This window comes from Lipophrys pholis, assembly GCF_963383615.2.
Source record: "Lipophrys pholis genome assembly, chromosome: 1".
Classification (NCBI taxonomy): Eukaryota; Metazoa; Chordata; class Actinopteri; order Blenniiformes; family Blenniidae; genus Lipophrys; species Lipophrys pholis.
In genome coordinates this window covers 12,544,873-12,567,697 of record NC_137635.1, presented here as the reverse complement: position 1 = coordinate 12,567,697, position 22,825 = coordinate 12,544,873, and the positions used below count along the sequence as shown (strand labels likewise).

At 45.2% G+C, this 22,825-nt stretch overlaps 1 protein-coding gene across 1 annotated transcript in view; it reads left to right on the top strand.

Annotated features, from left to right (window-relative positions):
* The window catches only part of sdk2b (sidekick cell adhesion molecule 2b), a 297,955-nt gene that overhangs the window by 210,778 nt on the left and 64,352 nt on the right, over positions 1-22,825 (top strand). The window contains exons 3-4 of the mRNA XM_080480850.1: positions 11,219-11,325; positions 13,934-14,081. Coding sequence (XP_080336976.1) covers positions 11,219-11,325; positions 13,934-14,081 — 255 coding nt within the window. The remainder of the gene's footprint in view (positions 1-11,218; positions 11,326-13,933; positions 14,082-22,825) is intronic.

Genomic DNA, 22,825 nt, shown 5'->3' with positions numbered 1-22,825 from the left:
CTAATAAATAAAGAAATGGCTGTTTGCCGTTTTGCGTTTACTGCTTTATTGCTTCTTGCTTCTCTGGTTTCCCCTTGTGGCTCTGTGACCTCCATCACTCTCTCTCTAGAGAGGCTGCGAACAAGCGAAAGGCGTGAATAAGGGGTTAGGGCAGCAGATAAACTGTCTTTAATGGTAACTGGAAGATCCTAATCATGTGGCAAACATCGCTCTTATCTTATTGAGCAGTCTGTCTGCCGAGCGGTTTCTGCCTGCATGCGGATGGCGCTGTAAATGAAGCACCAGAGGATTGAAAGAAAGCTTGCTGACAGCACTTAGCTGATCTCTGCCACGCTCGCGTGTTGGGGAAAGAACAGCGAATGTGAGAACAACAGAGGCTGAACATGCAAGTGGCATAAGCCCCGTTGATGGAAAACCTTTCGCTTCTCAGGCTCCAGAGGCAGATCGGCTCAGAGGGGCGACAGCGGGGTGAGACGGGCCGAAGTGACACACAGAGGCTTCTACAATTGATTGGAATGGACTGTACTCGAGAGTAACACTGTCTGCCGGAGCCTTGGGGTCCCTTTTGTCTGTGTTATTGGGTGACTGACTGAGTGATGGGCTGGGTGATTAAACAAGTACTCAAGCACAAAGCTGCGCACGGGTCTGGCTTTGTTTAAAAGCACATTAGAAGAGAAATTATTATCCCAGTTCCTGGAGATTAGAACAAGGTTTCCCAAAGTGGAGTGCAGGATTCCCATAGGCAGGGCACCAAGTTCACAAGTTGGACCAGAGGATTTGCCTTCTTTGTGCTTGTGAAATTGGAATTGCAGGTTTTAAAATTCTGTTTTGGGTAACTCAAAGGTCAAAGAGTTTCGCGTTCACACAGCAACGTGTTGAAAATGATATCCGTTTACACCGAAACGACAGAAAGCGATGTAGTTAGCATGCCAGGCGCTGTAGTTTGTTTTGCTAATGATGTATACTGTACACACAAAATGATGTATGTGGGAAAAAATGTGATTTGCCATTTCACGGGACGTTTAAAGAGACACTGTCCACATTAAGTCATGCTTATGTTGTACATCAGTTGTTCTTCTTCCTGGTTGGCAGTTGCAGAGGGCCAGATTGGGTCCTGTAGTCTAGAGCTTTAGCCACTGTATTATTTAGTCATTGAATGATCCACTGCACCCCCTTGTGGTCCAAACCTGTACTGCAAGGCTGAATAGGCTAGGCAAGTTGGATTTTGAGGTGAATAAATTTTCTCCACGTTTGACCCCCTTGTGACAGATGTTGTTTGCCTCATTCAGCAGTCTATTTAAATTTAGGTCGATTTATGTTGATAATACGGAACCTTTTTTATATACTGTGTCAAAATGATCAAAATGTGAAATTCTTCAGGCTTCTTCCACAAGTTCAAACTGTTGTGGAGAGCTCAGCCACGTCTGTCCCGTTACCCGTCACGGTAAGGGCAGGAGACGGCGGGTCAGGATGTTCATGCACAAGAGATCATTTCAGCTTCCGATTACGCAGATAATCATAGACCCTGTTTAATGGAAGTGGCATAATTGTTTGATTAGTCACTGTTACGTGATTATGGACTTTACAACAGTAGAAAATTCCATTACTGTGTCGGAGACAAACCGAATCTTATCCGACAGTCTACAGCTAAGATTGCAACAACCAACGTCAGTATGGACTGTGTGTGTGTGTGCGTGTGTGTGTGTGTGTTTGGGATGTTTATGTGTGGACATGCAGTCCTACTCCCACGTTAAGCCTGTCTTTGTGCCAGGAGAGGGAAGTAGATCCCCATATTAATAAGGTTATGGTAGAGGTCCCCAGTGCTGAGAGCTGCTTTAAATATTGACACCGTGCGACTTGACCTTGTGTCCTCTGGCAGCCGATCAATACTGCAAGGTCCGCGTGGGCATTATTATTCAACACGTGGGTGTGGGTGAGCGCCAGAGAGCGAAGAAGACAGAGTGTGCCTGGAGAGGAAAGCGAGTGGCCCAGTTTCATTGAGTGTCACTGCTCCGAAAGGCCGAAAAGGCTGTCACCGGGCAGCCGTCCCATCCGACTGACACTCATCTCACCATCACGCCCTCTCTCTCTCTCACTCTCTCTCTCCCGTCCTCCAACAGAAATCGTCTAATCGATTGATTAGGGAAATTAAAACTCACCTCGGTTAACAGAGAAGCTCAGACCCGAACCCATTAAGAGTTTTTTTTTTTAAGCACCCGGTGCTTCTGTGAATCAATGTGTCCGCGAAGACTCGGCGTAGCAGCTTTCCCATGACCGAAACCACAAGGGTGAATACCTGGCACTCCACCAGTCTTTACGCTGCCAATTAACCTAGAAACTTAATTAAGAGAGTTAATTATTAATCAAACCTCAAGAGCCACGTTTGTTTGTCAATTGTTTCTTGGCTTGGAGCTGGTGGAGTGTGGCCTCTGCTTGTGGGAATACAAAACTTTTCTGCCGTTTTCATATTCTAATGAGACAGACTGAGAAACTTAACGGGACTTAACGGCGGCTGGAAGCAACAGAAAGACATGCGAAACGGGTAAAACGTGACTCTCGCCGTTAAGATTGATTGACTTCTCATCTCCATGTGCGGACTCGCTCTTCGTGTTGTTGTCACATGGTCTGAAGAGTGAAAATGAGTTTTTTTTTTTTTTTTCCCTCCACTATACAATCACAACAGAATAAGTGCTTTCTTAGTCACCTCTGGCTTCTCGCAATCAAACCGAAAAAACTCGGAAAAATGGAATTAATGTTTTGACAGCTAGCATAATGGAGTGTCACTTCAGTCTCTAGTCGTGACTCGTCTCCGTAAAATACCGGGGATGCGTTCAACGAAAAAGGCCATTGATGTGTTTCTGTTGTTTGAAAAGAAAGCAATAATCAGGTGTTACAGGTGTCCGTACGGTTTTAAATGGCACATTGTGAGAAAAGACTTTAAAAAAAAAGGTGGAACAATCGAGAGGGTAAAAAGGCATGCGACTGCACTTCCAGCAGAGCGGAATAATGCCGTTAATGAAAAGCAGAAGCAAACATGATGGTCTTCATGGCAACAAACAAATTATTTGTATTTTTGTTTCTGTCTTCTGTGGAATTTCCGGCATCTTGAATTGAATATTCAGTGATCTGTTGGGTTTTTCTTTTGACTCGCTACGTTTAAACACAATTGTCTCGACCTTTTCCTCCGCGCGTCGTTCCGACTGTCGCGTTCGTTGCTTGAGGACGAGTGAAAACAAGGTGGAAGCTTTGGAAAAATTCTCTGGCTCTGTCTCCATGGAAACCGGGGGGGAAATCGCAACTTTAAAAAAGAAAAAGATATCTTCATCGCGTCTGTAGAGACCGCGAGAAATGCAACTTTTTTGAAACCACCCTGACTCCACGGAAATGGGGAAAACGCACCTTTTCCAGATTGCTCTGTCTCCGGAGTAAATATTTCTTCTGCACATGCCCAAGTAGACAATAACAACAATGACAATGACAACAACACCAGAATGTTGCACTAGTTCGAGGTGAGATTGGACTGCATGTAGCCCCGGAACTAAAATGTATTTGGCACTCCTGCTCACTATAATAAATAAAATTATTTCTTCTTTCTTCTCCATAGTTTTATTAGGTATTTTTAAACGTGTGTTGGATTGAAATTTCCCATATGTTCTAAACATTGTTCTAAACCAAATTGTGGCTCAGGTGAAATCTTCCATTTGAATCCATCCAGAAGCAGATAAACAAAAGATTGTTTAAATATCTTATTTTTATGTGTTTGGGTGTTGTTGTTTTTTTTTGCTATCGCCTTCCCAAGTCGCCAGAGAGACTCATGTGATCTGCATTTGATGCGTCTTTCTTACGTAACCTCCTCAGCAGTTGGAGGTCACACACTTTTCTCACGGGGTGACTCACCGGATTTAAACCGGAAGATTTATGGCCACAAGTTCATTTTTCCCTCCGCAAAATATCTCAATGCGTGCAAACAGAAATAAGCAAATAGTCCTTGAGATGTAAATTTGCCCGCATGCTCACATATTCCTTGACATTACCCATAAATCCTTGCTGCTGCTGCTGCCGCTGCCGCCAATCCTCATTTCCACACTGGGTTGTTTCACGGAGTCGCGTCAAATTCCAATAAATGATTTTTGTTAAGCTCGTTTGTGGCCCTCCCTGCGTAATCTACGAGCCTTTTCTCTATCTTCACCAATTTCCGCCGTTCAGGGTCTCCGCGGCGAGGCTGTGAAGAGCCATGACAATTATGAATACAAGTAATGAAAGCAAAATAAATCAAATCAATGATAAAGTACGTAGAGCCACTCCACTTCACTAAAGGGCAGTTACCTTGAGAGAAATAATAAAAAAAAAAGAAAAAGTGTGAAGTAGTTTATAAAAAATGTTCTTATAAGAAATAGACATGTAGAAGTGTTGATAACAGATTTTTTATTTTATTTTTGATCAGTGTTGTTGAACTGAGTGGTTAACTGACCGGTTGTCTCGGTTAAATCAGATTATTTGATCCAGTGTGACTCGGCTGGCCTTGTTCACTGTGCGACCGGGAGCGCTAATGAGCGCCGCATTATTCCTGCTGAGGAGGGAAGAAAAAAAAAGTAGTGGTAACATCCAATTACTTGGGTCTGTACTTGAATCGCACGGTGTGAGGAGACTGACAGGCCTCGAACACATCCAGCCGGGTGGCGTCTCCCTCCACTCCCGTCTCCGGATGACCTTAATGGATTCCCGGCTGGAACTAAAAAATGTCCGCTCTTCTATCTGCCTGGCATTTTCCTCCGTAGCCCACGGATACAATAGATTTATTATTATTTTTTTCTTCCTCCCTGCCTTTCTATCTCCTCCCATTGCACTCGTCCACTCCTTGTTTTTAGTGGCCGAGCAGATCGAGCAAGTGAGACGAGTGAGGGCGAAGCAAGGAGACTGAGTCTGTGTCTATTCCGTGCAGTTTGTTTACGAGTGTCAGTGTGAAGGAAGGCAGTAGAAAGTCTCTGTGTGGGCACAATTATGTTAAACACACTAACTCTTCACATGATAACACGTTGTTTTAAAATTAAATCTACATATTCTTGGTTCAGAGGCCACATGAAGCGCAATTTCATCTTAGATGGGCTGTACAGGTAAAATAGTGCCATGATAACCTTGAAATTTGAAAGATTTTAAGGTTTTTCTTTATTATAGCGCCATGTATATATATAAAGGAAATGGTTTTTGTTTTTTTGTTTTTTCACAAAAAACAAACAACTACTATGAAAAAATGACTCCAATTTCAATATAAAGACAATTTTAATGAAACATTGTGGTGAAAAATACTTTGAAATACCCCCCCCCCAAAATAAACCCTATCCTATAGCTGTTGCATTATGCATGTTTATACGAACCTCTATAGCCGTTCTTCTTCACAAAGAAAAACAAACAACAATTCCACATAAGCAAGGAAAAACACAATTTTAGCAGGACGAAACCTGCAGAGCCAGACTCAGAGGTGGAGACTCGTAGTTGTACACTTGTAGTTAAGGGACAGACAGAGAGAAAGGGACAGGACACACCGACAGATTCTGGGGAGGGATTCAAACCGTGGTTCCGGCGGTTGCATCACTGATGAGTGTAAAATCGTGTGAAATTAGCTTTTTTATCAGTGAACTGTCTGCGGGAAACAATTGTTAGAACGTGTTGAAGATTTATGTCCTTTTGTTTTCCCTTTAAAAAGAAAAAAAGGTGTACGACACATGGAATCCCACCCCCCCCACCCCACCCCACCCCCCCCTAGTTCACCCCCTGGGGGACCCGAGACAAATCACCATCTATTGATTTCCAGGGGCTTAAGCCTGAAGTCCCATTACCTGTCATGTGTTGTATGTGGTAGGTATTAAGAAGAAGAGAACCCCATCAAAAGGAATACGCTGTATTTCACAAACGGATTGACTACACTTTCAAGAGACATGCCTTGAAAAGCTATATACCACGTTATTGATTTGTTTGCAGGGACGTCGCCCCCGCAGCTCACCAAAGAGCTGTAAATATCAGCGTTCGACTTTGTGTCAATGTTTGCCACATGCGGGCGTTTCACCCGGCTGGCCGCTTCCCACTCTGAATACTTCAGATCACGTGATCAGCGCGGCGCCGGCGCATAATCACCTTATCGGAGCGTGGGCACTCATCAGCATAAGCGAGAGCGGCGGCTTCCTGTAACGGCTTTTTGTTTGCGTGATGCCGGAGGCCGCTGAGGTTTAACAAGAGTGTCGCACCGCTGTAAGTAGGCTCATTAGCTCAAGTAAAGTGACATCAAACTGTGATACGAGGGTGAGGACCTTCCGTTTAGTCGCAAACAATGTTAGAATTAAAAAAATTAAATAAAATTACAAAAAAAAATAACAAGTGAGCTGTGACTCACCGAGCTGATTTGTTGCTTTATGTAATGTTTTGCAGAAGCAGCCCAAAGAAATGACAAGAACCGGCTCAAAGGCGACGGTGGAGGCATTGACAGTCTCATTACCGGCTCCTCCGAACCTTCTACAGCCTTATAATTTGTCGTGATTTACTTTTTACGACAGGCTGGAGTGTAATCACAGAGTCCCCGCGTGTGCACGCATGAGGCTTTATGGTGTTACTGTTTTACTAGCAATTTGAGTGAAATGTTATTGGGGCTAACCTTGGGAACAGGTATGAAGTTATTGTCACAACACTGTCAATAAAAGGGACCGCAGCCTCCCTCCATAAAGGATTATGGTTTAACCCCTCCACCACTAGCCCTCCGTATGCCCCTTTGTTTTCTCAACGCTCCGTGAAAGATTCACCGGCAGATATTTGGAATACTGTCGAATAGAACATATACGTGTTTTAGAAGACGTGCAAGCCTGCGGACACCTCCGTCATGCTGTGCATGTCAAGACGGAGCCCCACTGCACTTGATGTTGCTAGAAATCGATCATATCGTTTCAAACCTGGAGGCAAAACTGCAAACAGTGATGATGTTTTCAAGTAAAAAAGCAAAACTCGAGCGTCGGCGCTCGGAGCCACTGAAAACGCAACTTTTTGAAGAGGGCTGCCAAGATTGGAACTTTTCGAAAACACTCCGTTCCCTTTCACTTGAAATGACGTGTAAACGGGGCCTTAGTATCCATTAGCAATTCATTTGGATCAATAAGAATAATGGATCGTTTTTTTCAAAATGGCCTCCTTCCACCCTCTCCTCGCATGTGACATCCAGTCCTCTTCCCCACTTCCCTCCTTTGCCGTGTCCCCTCGACCCGCCTCCCCTACCACTCCTCCATCTAATCATTTCTCCTGAGTGGGGCTAATTAAAGGGGATCTGAAGGAGTGCGCTGACCACAGGAACATCAATCAATCTCTGTCCAGCACAGAAAGCCCCCGCTGACTCCCCAAACCTGCTGCTGCCAACGTGCACTGCAGCGCAAAGGTTAATTGTATTCATTATATAAGAGACGGGAGAGAGAGAGAGAGAGAGACGGAGGGAGGGAGAGTGGAAGGAAAGAGAAAGTGAGGGAGGGAGGGGAGAGAGAGAGAGAGAGAGAGAGAGAGAGAGAGAGAGAGAGAGAGAGAGAGAGTCACCCTGAAGGCTTTGTTCAGGTTAAACTTTGAGTTGTGACACCACCCGTCAGCTATTTTCCTCTTCGTTCTTCTTCTCCGACCAAATCTTGCCTTTATTAATAACATTTTCTCTCCCTTCTCCTCCGACACTTCTCCGTCCTCTCTCCACCTCATCTCCTCTCCACCTATGCAGAACACATGTTCCTGATTGTATTAATGCGGCTGATGGAACATATGAGAGAAGGCAGGCGTCATTAATAAAGCCTCCTGATTAGTTGATTAAGCCTTTAACAGACTTTGGTCTGAAACTCATTTAGTCCTTCGGGTTTAACTGACACAGTTGGTAATGAGGTTTGATACTGCTGCTGTTTCTTTGTGTGTGTATTGGAAATATTGCCAGCTTTTTTTTTTTTCCTTCTTCTTTTTTTTTTTTGCAGCGTTCCAGGTTTTTAATAAGTATTACACAGGTGGAACTCAGCATTAATAATCTGACGCTGTAAATGAATCAGATGGAAATTGTTCCTTTTGTTTTTGTACTTTTGATATCATAGTTATGTAAGCCAATTCAGTTCAGAAGTGGTTCCCGTTCTGTTCTGTAGTGACGTTTCTCTTCTGCCAAACGTGATTTTCTACCGTCGTCGAGTCTTTGCTGCTTTCCTCGCACCACATAATGGATCTTGTTTTTAATTCCCGGCACCTTACTTCATGGAATCGTCCCTGATCTGAATCCTGCGCAGAAATCTTGTTCTGCTCAGTTCTCACTCCAACGTGCACGATCCCCCATTTGGAGGTGTGTTTCAAAGATCTGGAAGCAGACCACTTGAGAAGTCTTCTTTGACGTTCCAGATTTCAAAATAAAAAAAAAAAACTGGGGAAAAAAACCCAGATGTGTTTTCATTGTCGTGTAAACGGAGTTTAAATGGAGCACACCATCTATTGGACTTATATAGGCAACAGAAAGCATAACTCTTTATTATATTGTGGTGCTGTTCATTTAAATATAGTCTGCAACTGACACCCACTAAAATTCAGTTTTATTGTAATTAGCTGTATATATATGGCATTAGCAGGCAAAATGAGAATGTTTCTCCAGGATCCAAATTAGAACTATTTCAGTGAAGGACACCCACACTCATGCGATCGCACACCAAACACACATACACACATCCCGAAGATGTCATTTTCATTTCTTTAAACGGCAAAATTGGCCAAATTGGCAGTTGAATTGTTATAATTATAATTTTCTTTCATTTTAATTCATATCCATTTCAACTGTTATGAATTCACTCCTGAAAATGTGTTTTAAAGGATATCAGAAGTTTTACCCGCTGCAGAGGAATTAAAACATTTTCAAAGAAAAAGTAACATATTTATGCATTTATTCATAGTTTTTAATGTTTTAACTGCATTCATTTATATTTAATCATCGAGTGCAAACAGGGTGATGTTTACATAACTTCATGTTCAAGTATCTGTGCTCATTTCAGAGGAGTTATTGTCTACGGTGGCCTCTATTATGCAAGAGCTCGGTCCGCAATCACAGTTTGAGTTTCACAATTGTCCAACTTCGCTGCAAACAGCTTGTCGAGAACACTCGTGAACTCTTAAATTGCTCTCTTTTACATCTCATTCGCTTATGCTCCCCTCAAACATTTATTCAAGACCGAAAAAAGAAAAAACACACACACACACACACACACACACACACACACACACACACACACACACACACACACACACTTCAAAAACAAAAGTTTAAATCCAACTCGCGGAAAGAAAACAAAACTCTTTGCCTGTGGTCGCTATGGCAACGGGTACACCCCCATCGCTCCAGGGTCACGCTCAGACTGTCTGGCGCTATGCTAAGCGCTCTTGAGCACATATCATGCAGGGATGTGACAGCAGAGATGGCAAACACGCTCCTCGTGGCAACTGTTTCACCTCCCACGAGAAGTATCCATTCTGACACGGATGTGTTGTGCCCGACTAAACATGTGCAACTGCTGGGGGCTAATTTACAACTACTGATCGCACTTCTGCGGTCTGGCGTGCTATCGGAGACTGTCTGCAACCACGTTAGGAGCTCCTCCGCATCGCCTTCATCAGTTCTTTGCATAAGGTTGATGTCTGATTTCGAAGCATTCCCGGTGAACGATCTTTGAAAGACATGTAGCACCGAGTAACCTGATGCCATTGATCGACAGTAACGCCGCACGATCTCCATCTTTTAGAACTCGTTAGCCGAATTAAGGTTCCTTAGTGCTGGAGCTGATCCCGGCTGAGCGGACAACGGTTGCGCCACCACGGATTGGTTTCCAGACTGTGCGTTTTATGTTTCAGAAAAGTTTCACGTTTGGACCGCAATGTTTTGAAAACAATGTTTGGCAGAAACACTGAAAACAATGTAGTTTTCCTCTCGGGCCACTAGTGGGTGCTGTTGGTTGTTTTTGTAATGAAACTGCACACACACATGCTGGAACCAGCAGTTGGCTGTAATGCAACTTTATGGATGCAAACTGCCATAAAACCCAAAAGGAGGAGATGAAGAGAGTACAAGGACATTCCTGTGGAGTTGGATTGTTATTACAGTGACTAAACTCTATAACTACCAAATCCCGAAGAGAATCAGGACTGGGAATCATGACACTGTCTTGTTGTTATTGTCTATCTCCTCTATTTACTGAGGTAATAATGCACATATGCAGTAGCAGCGCTTCAAAAACGTTGCGCATTCAGTCATCGACACTTGAAAACATGGGCCTTGAACAGGTAAACGGGGCCTTAAAGTCACAATTAGCCCTGAGTGCAAGTTTTTGGACTGTGGGAGGAAACTGGAGGACCCGGAGAAAAATCTGTCCATGCACATGTGGAACATGCAAACTCCAACAGGCAGATCCTTAGAAGACCCCCCCTCCTTGCTTTTAGTTGCCCGACCTGCCACTTTCCTGGCACCAGCTGCATCACCAGATGTGGCTCGAGGTTCGCTTCCCTCCCTGATGCATCAAGAATCCGCCGTGCTGCCTCCACATGGCGCCGAGGCGGTACTGCCACCAACAGCTGGACACCGAAGTCAAGGTCACCGGGAGAGTGTCAACTGCAAGAGGCACGCAGCCTCAACCCTCATCCCGGGGGATTCTCCGCCTCTGAGTGTGTATGTGTGTATGTGTGTGTGTGTGTTTGCTCAGAAGACGTTTTAATACAAGTGTTTGCTGTCTGCGCCTGGCCTACGTCAGCGTCTGTGTCTTTAGGGAGAGATTCACTCTGGTAGCCGTGCTACCCTCTCGAGCGTCATTATCATCGGAATAAACAACAGCTAAGCCCCGATGTCCTCTGTGCCCTTGTTCCTCCATTAGATGGTCTTAGGTTGTGTGTGTGTGTGTGTGTGTGTGTGTGTGTGTGTGTGTGTGTGTGTGTGTGTGTGTGTGTGTGTGTGTGTGTGTGTGTGTGTGTGTGTGTGTGTGTGTGTGTGTGTGTGTGTGTGTGTGTGTGTGTGTGTGTGTGTGTGTGTGTGTGTGTGTGTGTGTGTGTGTGTGTGTACACGCAAGCAGCTTCACTGATTCTCAAACCACACTGAAATCCGTTGACGCTTGCTTGAATAAAGTGCTTTAATATTTTGGAATTAGTTTGTGACCATTGAACATTGTCCTTGTGTGTGTCTCCGTGCTCACTCAAGGTACCTCATCCCTTCGCTGGACCGCTCCCATGCCGGTTTCTACCGCTGCATCGTGAGGAATCGGGTGGGTGCGCTGCTACAGCGGCGCACGGAAGTGCAAGTGGCCTGTAAGTATCCACACAGCCGAACGGACCCGACGGATGAATAAATGGGTGCATGATAGATGGATACTGAGCGAGGGAGTGCGTGCGTGCGTGTGTGTGTGTGTGTGTGTGTGTGTGTGTGTGTGTGTGTGTGTGTGTGTGTGTGTGTGTGTGTGTGTGTGTGTGTGTGTGTGTGTGTGTGTCTGTGTGTGTGTGTGTGTGTGTGTGTGTGTGTGTGTGTGTGTGTGTGAGTACACAATATGCCCACACTCTGTTTGGTTGCCTTTGTATCAAGGACTGACTGGGGAGGGACAGATGCTGGCAGGGTGAAAGATCTACCTGCATCTCGTTCGGAGCGTTATCAACCCGGACAGCTGTTCCACTCAGCATTCTCATTAGATTGATATTGTTGCCACAGTTCTTTTTTAACTTTGCTTCATTTCAATATGACCGCCGCTTATTCCGTTCCCTCTCTTTTGTCAACAACATCTGTCGCTCCTTTGCAGGAAGAAAAAATAAATAAACGGAAAAAAAAAAAACTCCCTGTGCAGCGTGTTTCTGTAGATTTTCACCGCTGCTTTCCGGCTCCCTCGCCTTGTTAACGAGCTATTACGGACGAGCCGCGGTGGCGTCTGGAGTGTTGTCGCGTCTAATGCCACCCCCCCCCAACCGCCCAACACCCCCACCTCCACCACCACCACCTCCCAGCTTTGCACCGCCGTCCTCTGCCTGTTATCCGGCCTTCCCGGGGTTTGCCAGGTTCGCTGGCTTCCTCTCGTCCGGGAGACGTCGGAGTGGATGTGACGTGCTGCCGTACACGATTCAGTCGAGCAGGCAAGAGGGAGGGGGGGGGGACAACAGTTCCCCCGGGTCCCCTCCTTTAGACTGTCGCCGTAGCCACCTCCCTCCCCCATTCCTCCCCTGACTTTGTTGTTTGGCCACCACAGCTTTCTATTTATTTCTTGGCTTCCGCCCCACTGTTATTCAGTCCCACTTTATTCCCACTTCTTCCCCTTTCCATAATTCCGCCCCCACTCCACCTCGTCGGCGGCTCATGTCGGGGTGTGGATGGAGGCGCAGAGTTAAAAAAAAAAAAAAGGAGAATTACGGACACCTGCGAGCAGAAATGGATGAGATAGACGAGGCAGGGGAGAAGGGGATGGAAGGAAGAGCGATGGGGAGATCACTTTCGGACGTTGTTCCATTGACGCGGCACAATTAGGATCGCGGCGACGCACCTCGGGGGAAGGGGAACACGCCGAGCCGTCGGAGATTAGGGAAGGAGGGGATCATCACATCATCAAAACCGCAGATCAAAGTTGGGGGATTTGCACACTTTCCAGACTTTCATTTAAGCGAATTAACTTTTTTTATATATTTTTTTTTATTCACCTTGAAAGAGGAAAAATGATAAGATTTCCATCGATGCACCACCAGTCCAACACCCCCCCCCAGTTCAAAGCCCCAGACCTTACATTGTGTCTGGAAATGTCTTTAAGTTTAATTGATTGTTTGATGTAACTCCACATTGATTTTCAGGTACATTTTCTTTAGTCTCGTGTTTGAATTGAAAAGGAATTTGAAGATTGCCACTTCAGAAAAAAGACTGTCGCCGTCAATGTGCCCGGGTGACTCACGCCGCTGAGATGCTGAGATTGAGGCCCTGTTGGCCGATGTTTTCAAGTTAAAACGGAAATCTTACGTTGCGCTTTTCATGCGGCGCCAGGAGCCACTGAAAACGCAACTTTTTGGAAAAAACGGCTCTCGAGATGGAACTTTTTGAAAACGCTCCATCTCCATGGAAATGGGCAAAAACGGGAACTTTTTGAAAAACGCCCAGGCTCTGCTTCCATGGAAACGGGTAAGAACGCAAGTTCTCGAAAACAGTCTGTCTCCGTGGAAACGGGGCAAAGCGCCAACTTTTTGAAAACGCTCTGACGCCATCTCAGCAGTGGACGGTCGTTCTGCACGTGTGCGAGCGGATGCACTATAACAACAACGGCGGCCTGGAGTGTCAAGACTACGAAAGGTCCATGTACTCGCCTTGTTAATGTTCACCGCGTGTGTCAACCGCGATGGGGCGCGCGCGGTTGCACGTAGGTTGAAACGTCGCCGTGTAAGAATCAACAATACCAGTGAAAATTGAGCTAATTTCCGTGGAAAACTCTGCATTTGTCCGTAGATCACACTTACAAATTGGAGGAGCAGGACCAGCAGCACAGCGTCTCTGTCAGCTTTAAAGGATAATGAGGCGAGGGAGCATTAAACCCTCTCCGAGGAATAAAATGTACTTAGAGCTCATAGAAAGGCAACATCTTCTGCGTGTAGCGGCGCACACATTTGAGGCTATGATCAAGATTGATTGCCCTTGATGCATTCACACAGGAAGATAAGGAAAATGAATATGAGTCAATTTATCGTCCCCTCAATGTCCCTCCGTGAGTCATTACATCTCGCTCGCCTCTCTTGACGTGGCGTGGAAACCATGGAAACAACACCGCCGTCAAAAGTCCATCAAAGCTGCCGCATGTTCGAAAGCAGATGGCCGAAGCTCTCCGGTCACCCGAAGCCAAAGTGGGAAAAGAGAGAAATGTGTGTCTTCACTTTTCTTTTCTGTCTCTTCTCCCTCCAGTCATGGGCAGTTTTGAAGAGGGCGAACGGAGCCAGTCCGTGTCTCAGGGCGAGGGCGCCGTCGTCCCGGCGCCTCGGATCCGCAGCTTCCCTCAGCCGCAGGTCACCTGGTTCAGAGACGGACGCAAGATCCCGCCCAGCAGCCGCATGTGAGTCTGGCTCCTTTTAAACAACCCCCGGGCGGTTCTGCAGCCCTGACCACTAAAAAGTTTACACTTTTCAGCAGATTAACGTTCATCTGGAGACAAAAAAAAAAAACATGCTGAACTGAAGCGACGATGAAAAGAACTTGGAAACTGTTTCTCTACATATTTAAACTGTGTCCAAGGTTGCTGATTTAGAAGATTACCATATATGTATGGCATGTTTAGCTGCGTTGGGCCGTTTGGAGATGAGAGTTGTTGTGGGGGTTTTAGGCATGTGTTGTTGTTGTTCATTTTTAGTCGTTTTAGGTACTCTTTTTTTTTCACTTTTTGGTATTTTAGCAGTTTTTCCCCCTTTATTGCTGAGATATATGTTATTATACAGTTTCTTTTTTTTTCACTTTTTGGTATTTTAGCAGTTTTTAGTCCTTTTTCTCTTGTTTTTTAGACACGTGTTGCATTTTTGGGCTGTTTTAGGTTGTCTTCTTTTTTTTTTTTTTTTGTTTTTGCTATTTTTTTTGTTTTTAGTCATTTTTCACTCGGCAATAAGTTGTTTTACATTTTCCCTTCTATGAGCATGTGTTGCATATTCTTTTTTAATCCGTTTTAGATCATTTTCCTTTTGAATCTTTTCCTATTTTAACTGATTTTATTTATTTTTAGCTCAGCGGTGACACTCGTTCTGAATCGTAGCAATCAAATAAGAAGATTCATGTTGAAAGCTTCAGGGAGAGGACAGAGGGAAGAAGGAAGAACTGGAAATGGCTTCGTTTTCCATCTTTGTTTCAGGAGAGTTGCTTACTCGCACAGACATTTTGACGGAAACACCAAAGCATTTAAAATACCTCGCACAAAAGAGGAAGAATTGGTAAATAAATCATCAAGTAAAACAAGACGAAACACTTAAAATGCTTTTAAAGAGTTTTAAAGAGTTGCCTCACGGTGCTACAAGCTCAACACTTCAACATGATTGTACGTGTGTTTTTTCCTGCAGTGATTGGCATTGTGTTTGTGTGTGTTTGTGTGTGTGTGTCACTTATCCCCATCTCATCACATCTACATTTCCTCGCAGTGGGAGGTGACCTTGCCTTCAGTAAGAGCGAGTCTTTCTTATCAGCTTCTCATCATCACTAATCACACCTTGACCTAGAATCGCAGTGAGACGAGCGCCCAAACGTCGCTGAAAAAGGACGGAGGCTGCGCTTTGGCCGTGAGCCGCATCGCTGCTTTCACCTCGCCACCGCCTTCCCCCGCGACAGAAAATCGGATGAATGGCGGGGGCCTTTTGGCTCACGGATTTTCTCTCCGAGAAGGTGTCCGCGAGAGACTCTCAACTCTTCTCGAGTTTCGCATTCCTCTCATTTACTCCTCTTTCATAATTCCTCTCCCCCTTGTCTCGCTCCCTTTTGTCTCCATTATAGGCCACCTACTGCGTGCGCTTTGCCGCTCTTCATCCTCGCTGCCTACCCTGCAGCTCGGAGAATGCTAATGCCACACGCACTCCCAAGGTCGCGGTGTGCAAATGAGTACTGTTGATAACAGGCAGCCTTTCTTTTATTGAAAATCATTTAATTGAATTTGATTCATGCCAGTAGCGTTTACTCTATAGCAGCATCAAAGTGTCACTAGTGGGGGAGATTCAGAGAGTGCGAGGGAGAGAGAGAGAGAGAGAGAGAGAGAGAGAGAGAGAGAGAGAGAGAGAGGGAGAGAGAGCTCCACCAAATGTTACCTTGATAAAGAGTTGGTCGTTTTTTTTTTGTTGTTTTTTTTCTGGGACTTGTTTCCTCTGGAGTCCATTCCAGGTACTTTGTCTTTCTACATAATCACACAACTTTTTGCACTTTTCACTTGAAAACGTTGTCGTGTAAACGGAGCTGCAGTTTGGTATTGAAAGAGAGAACCACAATGAACTACAAGCATGGTGACCATTTCACTCCAATATCCTCCCTTCTGGCTTTTTCCCATCCCCACCCCCCTCCTCTTCTCCACCCTCACCCCTCCTCAGGTGTCATAACTTTAATTTTTAGGCTCTTCGGGGGGTCTGTCTCCTCGCTTGCCTCTGAGCTGTTTAATCACACCCAGCAATAGAAGAGTGGAGGGGGAGGGGGGTGGGGGGAGCCAGCTCTGAAACTATTGTGATCACTTCCAGCCAATCTGGCAGACAATAAAATGTTCTTCTCCTCTGAATGCTGCCGTACTGTAACTGTTTATTTACTCACACTGGGTCTGGGTTTGGTGGTGTGATTACTTTGGCTCGGCTCGCCTGTTTGAATTGCGGTTCTTGGAATGATGCGGAAGAGCTACCCGTCGCCTGTTTGTCTTTGCTGTGGGAAAGACGCAGACGCTTGGAAATCACTTCAAGATGACACGTGTTGATTGCGAGGACTCTTTGCGAGACGGCCGCGCTTCGCGCGCCGCCTGCATCGAGTAAATACGGGCGAGGCGATTTGATTACGCCCCCCCCCCAAAAAAAAAATATGCGTAATTACAGGTGCGAATTCAAGCAAAACAACACCATTGAGGTTTAATAGTATTTATTCAAATTTAAATCAAGTGGCAAATCTAGTAATCGTATGCAAATGCAAGGAAGACAGTTTAGGAGACGGGGATGTTTGTAGCGTGGCTTCATGGGCGGTTAGCGCTCCAATGTCCTCAATTTGGATCTGACTACATTTGATTATGGTTTGAATTTGCTTAGTCACATTATTAGTGTGCGTGATTAAAACAGAGCACAGACCGTCTTAAGCTTGGAACCTGCTCAGTGTGGAGCCTGGATTTCATCACCATGTCCATCATCTACGTATGCCACCAGTGTGTTTGTACTCCTGGGACTTGTTTTATAGTTCAGAGCCATCCGGAATAGCAATCCAACGCTGCTCTCATTTTTAATGTTTATAGCTGATTGTTTGCATGCGTGTGTGTGTGTGTGTGTGTTTTCATTCCTAAAACAACCCCCAGCGGTATACTAACTACGTCGTTTCCAGCGTTTTTTCCTGTTTCCGCAAAAGCCGACATTGTTTTTTAAGAAGTTTGCTGCGTAAACGCAAAACCCTTTCTGGAAAGAAAATGCAAAGACGATGTGTTTTCCCTTGAAATATTTTCATGTTGGGTCTAAATAGTGATTGTGAAAACATTGGACCCTCTTAAGTCCCTATCTTGAGGCGTCCAGCAGCAAAACTATCAAATACGACTTCCAAATAAGTGAGTTGCTACTTTCCGTTGGCATTAGTGATTTAAAGTCTCAATAGATATTCAGATTGAATTACAAGATTTTTCCTGATTCCTTCCTTTTCCATACGTTTTCATTGAATTTTTTAATTTTAAATATATATATTTTTTAAAGCCAATTACCTGGAAATCCTGTGATTTTAAGCTGGCAAAAACAAGCTGTGAAACCTGCTGAACACCAGCGTGTTAGTATAGTGTGAACACAACACCCCACTCAGGCCCTGGATGTGTTAGGGAAACCCACAGCAACTTAATGAATCCAGCTTTTTTTCTTCTTTTTTTTTTGCTTCCCTGCTGCCAGTTTCCTCCTGGCAAGGCAGCGTCTAGCTGTGGCACTGTGACTGCTCTCTCTCTGCCATGTGGCCTGTGCAGCTGCTGGTTTTGGCATCGACTGAGGCTCCTATGCCGTCTCGAACGGCACAGGCATAAACTTCCAGATTCACTTATTGTCGTGTTTTTCTCTGATAGGCTTTTTTTTTTTTTTTTTTTATTATTATTATTTTGTTTTCTCGTTGACTCTCCGCGCTAAAATAATGTGTCCTTGTTTGACTGTCGACTTTGGTCTTGGGTTCAGCCTGGACCTTCATGTCTTTGTTGTGTCGTGATGTACAGTGAAATGCAAAATAGAAAAATGGCTTATTTAGCGCTAACCATCATTATTCTTTCCGTATTGAATGCGGATGCATTTGGCAGGCTCTCCTCCATTCAGCTGGTGTGATTTGTTGGGTTATTTTGGAGACTTAATGTGGTGTATAATCAGTCGTCTCAGTAAACACATTTGCCTGGAAATGTATGGCTGCTGGCGAGGGGGCGAGTCTGTCGCTGGAAAAAGAAAGCGGCCCGGCCTTTCACTATTTCACCTCCGACAGCAGCTCACCGCCCCGCTACCTTTTTTTTTTTTTTTTTTGGGGGGGGGGGGGGGGGGGGGGGGGGGGCATTCTCCCCCCCGAAACTTTCCTATTGACACTTTGGCATGGATTTCTCTGCAGTACAACTGAAACAACCTTGTAGAGGTGTCTGTTAAGACAGAACAAAGAGGAGCCTGACCTGGAGGAGTCAGCAAGAGGACACACGCACACGCACACGCACACACACACACACACACACACACACACACACACACACACACACACACACGCACACGCACACGCACCCACGCACATATGCACCGTGGCCCGCTTGAATAATTTGCTATAGCTACTGGTCAATTAATGGCCTCTGCCTGAGACACCGGGTCCTGTCAGCATGCTATGGATTCCCCATTAGTCACAGGGGCCGGTGAATAGTCAGGCCCTTCCTTTGCATTTCCCTACAACGACCCGGCATTCGTCTTGAACCCAACGAACTGCCCTTCCAGATGGGCAGAGATGTCAGTAGCACCCGCCTCCGTGCAGAAAGGATGCTCAAACTAATGAATACATCGAATCGAACCTGCAGGTAATGATTGTTTTTCTAATCAGTCGCCATCTATTGCGTGACTCTCAACCAGAGCCAAAGGGGAAGAAGAAAAAAAAAAAATAACTGTCCGGATATCGCCAGAAACTATTAATTGTTGAATCACTGAGGCACGATATATTTCTGGCCGGCGTAGTATTGGCAGATAAGCCAGAATATTAAATTATTGGTCGCTATAATAGAATATCGCACTGCTAATTATATCTGAGGATGTGCGTTGTGGCGGCGGACTTAAAATCCAGATTGTCTCTCAGATCAGCAGCGCTGATCATAACAAGACTCACGCCGTCAAATCAAAGCATTTACACTTCGTCCCTTCATTTTCACCCGGATCACATTGCACCGATAAAGAACCTTTTCCTGCTTGTGGTGAGCCCACGGGAAGGAGGCGCCCGGGGTGGGACGTGAACCCTCGGTTGCGAGGCTCATGCTCTACCAACTGAGCTAGCCGGGGGTTTCCGTTTTCATATTCCAGTTCTAAATATGTAGGTTGATGCGAAACATCGGAAAACCTAGCTGTTCAAACTTCAGATTTGAACACAGACACATATTTAAACATTCACACACGCATATACAGTATATATCCCATATAATTTTATTCTAAATTGCGTAAACACACACACACACATCTTGCAAACCAACTTATTTCTGGTTAATATGTAATGTTGTGAATTGAACTATATCCACAATTCTTTTTTTAAAAATCTTCAAACCCTTCTCTACTGCTCCCTTGTTAATGGACATCGTTTTCAAGATGTTAGTGTGAAAACGCAAAAGTTGACTACGAGTGAGTGTGTCGTTGATCGTCTCTGATTTCAAAACATTGTTGGGGTCTCGCGTCCACTCCCTTCCCACGTTGAGCTGTGATCGACTCCGCGTCTGCCTTCCTGAGTTGGAAGAAGATTAATATATAGATAGGTGGAGAAAGGCTGTTTTAAGGATTCCGGAAGCTCTATCAATTCCCACCATAGGCGTCATTGATTTCGAAATGTTGATTAATATGTCTGACCTGAACATACAGGTGCAGGTCTTTTATACTGAAGATAAACAACCTCGCTCATATGTATCCCTGCATCTTTTCAATATTCAGCAGCTCGAGGTCGATGCAGACAAAGTTGAGAGATTTTGGAGTATTTGCAGCCTCCTTCTGTTTTCCTTCTGAACCCTCAATGAGCCGCAGGAAGCAGGAAAACAAAAAGTGAAAGCAGTGAGGTGCAAATCTCTGCGGTGTGAAAACAAGTTGCTGTTTTGATGAGCGTCGCTCCTTCTGCTCCCCTCGTCTCTCTCTCTCTCTCTCTCGCTCTCTCTCTCTCCCCCTCTCTACTCTGTCTGTCATCCACAGGAGCTGGGGCTGTTTCATCACAGGTCTATTGAACAGTAGGACCTCGCAGCTTGTTGCCGGCTGTCTCTGCGGCTTAGCTCTACCTTCATCGGTGCGCCTGTGGTTTGACTCATTCCTTAGCCCGGCGGTGTGGGCTGCTTGATCGCACCGACCCTCCGCTCCTCGCTTCTCCGTCTCTTTCTGTCTCTGGGGGAGGTCATCGGACGACTTGGGGCCTTTTGTCTGCTTGTAACTGAGGTCGGGGGCTGTGAAACGAGGTCCGGCCCCTCGTGGCCCGGTGGATAGGGACTCCGGAGTGAGTTTGCGTGACGAACAGCTCTATCACAGTGGAATAATGTAGGACCTGCGAGAAACTTGGTGGTTTAACACTGTACAGCAGTGGTGTGAAACATAAGGCCCGTGGGGCAGGACCGACCCACAAGAGGCTCCAATCCGGCCAAACTAGATTCCCTGTATAATGGTTTTCTAACAGAAATATGTGTCTCCATAGACGGTATGAGGTCCCAGGAGGGAAGAAAGTATGTCATCTCCCTCACTCGCTCCACCTTTCACCAAACAGGTGAATCAGAGACTTTCTCTTCATGATGTCACTGGGGGAAATAACCCCCCCATAACCCCCCCATAACACTGAGAAATCAGTGATGTTCTCATGAAAGACCTTGAACTAGCCTCAAAACCATGCCGTTTGATTTTGTAAAAACATAAGTAATGCAAGATTTATAGAAGGTTTTTTTTACATTTCACTGTATTTTTCACCAGACGCGGTGACTAAAATTGGATTTATGTTGAGACTGTTGTAATGTTCGGTACTAACGATACAAAAACATACAGTTTCTCAAAACTTATCCTCTGCTTCACAACAAAGAAAAACATAAAAGATCAAATTTAAACATTATTATAGTGCTATTTTATCAGTCCACTCATGTAATTGGTCTGTATGTGGCTCCTCAGCTCAAATGACACCCCGGATATGAATCGTACTTAATAATTAAAATTCAAGTGTGGAAGAAGCGATTTCCAAATAAAGCATTCAAGCTTTTATCTCTCTGCTTTAATTGAACAAAAATCCTCTCCATTCTCATTGATGTAGCCGCTATAGGATCATTATAAGTCTGGCAGTTATAGAAACACCCCACCAGTTGCTTAACATAAATAAATTGATCCACAAGAAAGTAATTGCATACAAGACTAATACGGCGTCTTGCTGCAAGCAGAACCAGGGTTGCGGAAAAGCTGCACAGTTGGCCAAGATGCTTCTTAGCAGCTGTCCTGCCTGCCAGGCCTCTCCGGTGGACCACAGCTCTTTCTGGAGAATTATAATGGGGGGAAAAAAAGGAAATTGGGTTGGGGGGGAAGAGAAAAAAAAAGAAGAGAAGGTCATCCAAAATGTGTGAATAAACATTAAAAAGAAAACAAAGCAGAAGCAGAGGCATGTTCACACATATCTGATTCGTCCAAATTTCTCAGCTCTGTGGCTTGGACAAATCCCCTCACCGTGCCGGGTTCGTGGTCAGCCTTCATTACGAGCGAGCCTCAGACAGCTGCTCACATCGCCGCCGAGAGTTGCAAGCGGGGACGACCGGAACCCCTCCCGGGGGGATTGGAGAGAAAGACTGAAAGAAAACACATCCTACAACAAGAAATTACTGGAGAACGCAAGTCAAAAAAGGAAGGAGAAAAAAAAAAAAAACTGCTTTCATTACCTCTTTTAACCAATTTCTTATCTCTCTGCACTGGCTCCCTTGATATCCATATTAAGCCATTCAGGATAATTGGCTTACTTTTAATTTCTTCCAGCATCATGTGGTCTTTGATCCCCGAGGCCCGGTAAGCAGTGGGAGCAGTTAGATCTGCTGAACAAGCTGTGTAACAAAGTTTTGTGTGACCCCCACTGCACCAGCCCTGATTACAGGCTGAGGGGGGAGAAGGCTCTGCGGGGGGAGCACATTAAAATCAACTGGCAGGGGGAAAATGCCTCCCGCTCCCAGTAAAATGATGAAATCTAGATTTGCTGTGGATAATATTAGAGGGAACTTATTTTGGCAGGTACTTGGGAAAAGGTTATCATGTAGTGAAGAGGGAAAAGTTTCCAGAAGAAAAGGATACATATTGAAGAATTGAAGCTGGGGAAGTGATTTTTCTTAACCAGCAGGTAAAAGAAGTTAAACTTGTGTCCCTGGAAAGGTCCCGGGAAGTCACCCGGGATTCATTCAGCACTTTGGACAGTTCCGCTCTGCCCACATCCCCCCCGATGGAGATCCATAATTCATCGCTGTGTGTCCAGGATGTCACCGCTCCAGCGAGCGAGCATTAAATATTTACCACAGATCATAAGCTGCAGCCATTGAGGCCCGCTTGCCCCTTTAGGAAGACTGTTTTCAGTCTCGGCATGTACCGGGAATCCCAGATGGGTCCGGCCGCACTGAGATATTTGAAAATCAATCAGTCTCATCAGTCGTGATGCTGTAAATGTGAAGACCAGAGGTAGCCGAAAAGCTCCCCCCACAAATCTCTGCCGCTAAAAACGGATTTTGAATATATTCTCTGCATGTGCTCATACTTTGTGCACCTTTTTTTTTCTTGAGTTCCTTATCAGCTCTGTAGCTCCCTTGATCAGACTCAGCGGGTATTTTGATCCCCCACTGAGGAGATGAAGGTCAGCAGGGGGAAACAAGTGGATGAGGAAGTGTTGTGAGTAAGACTGGAGGAAGAGGAGGAGGAGGAG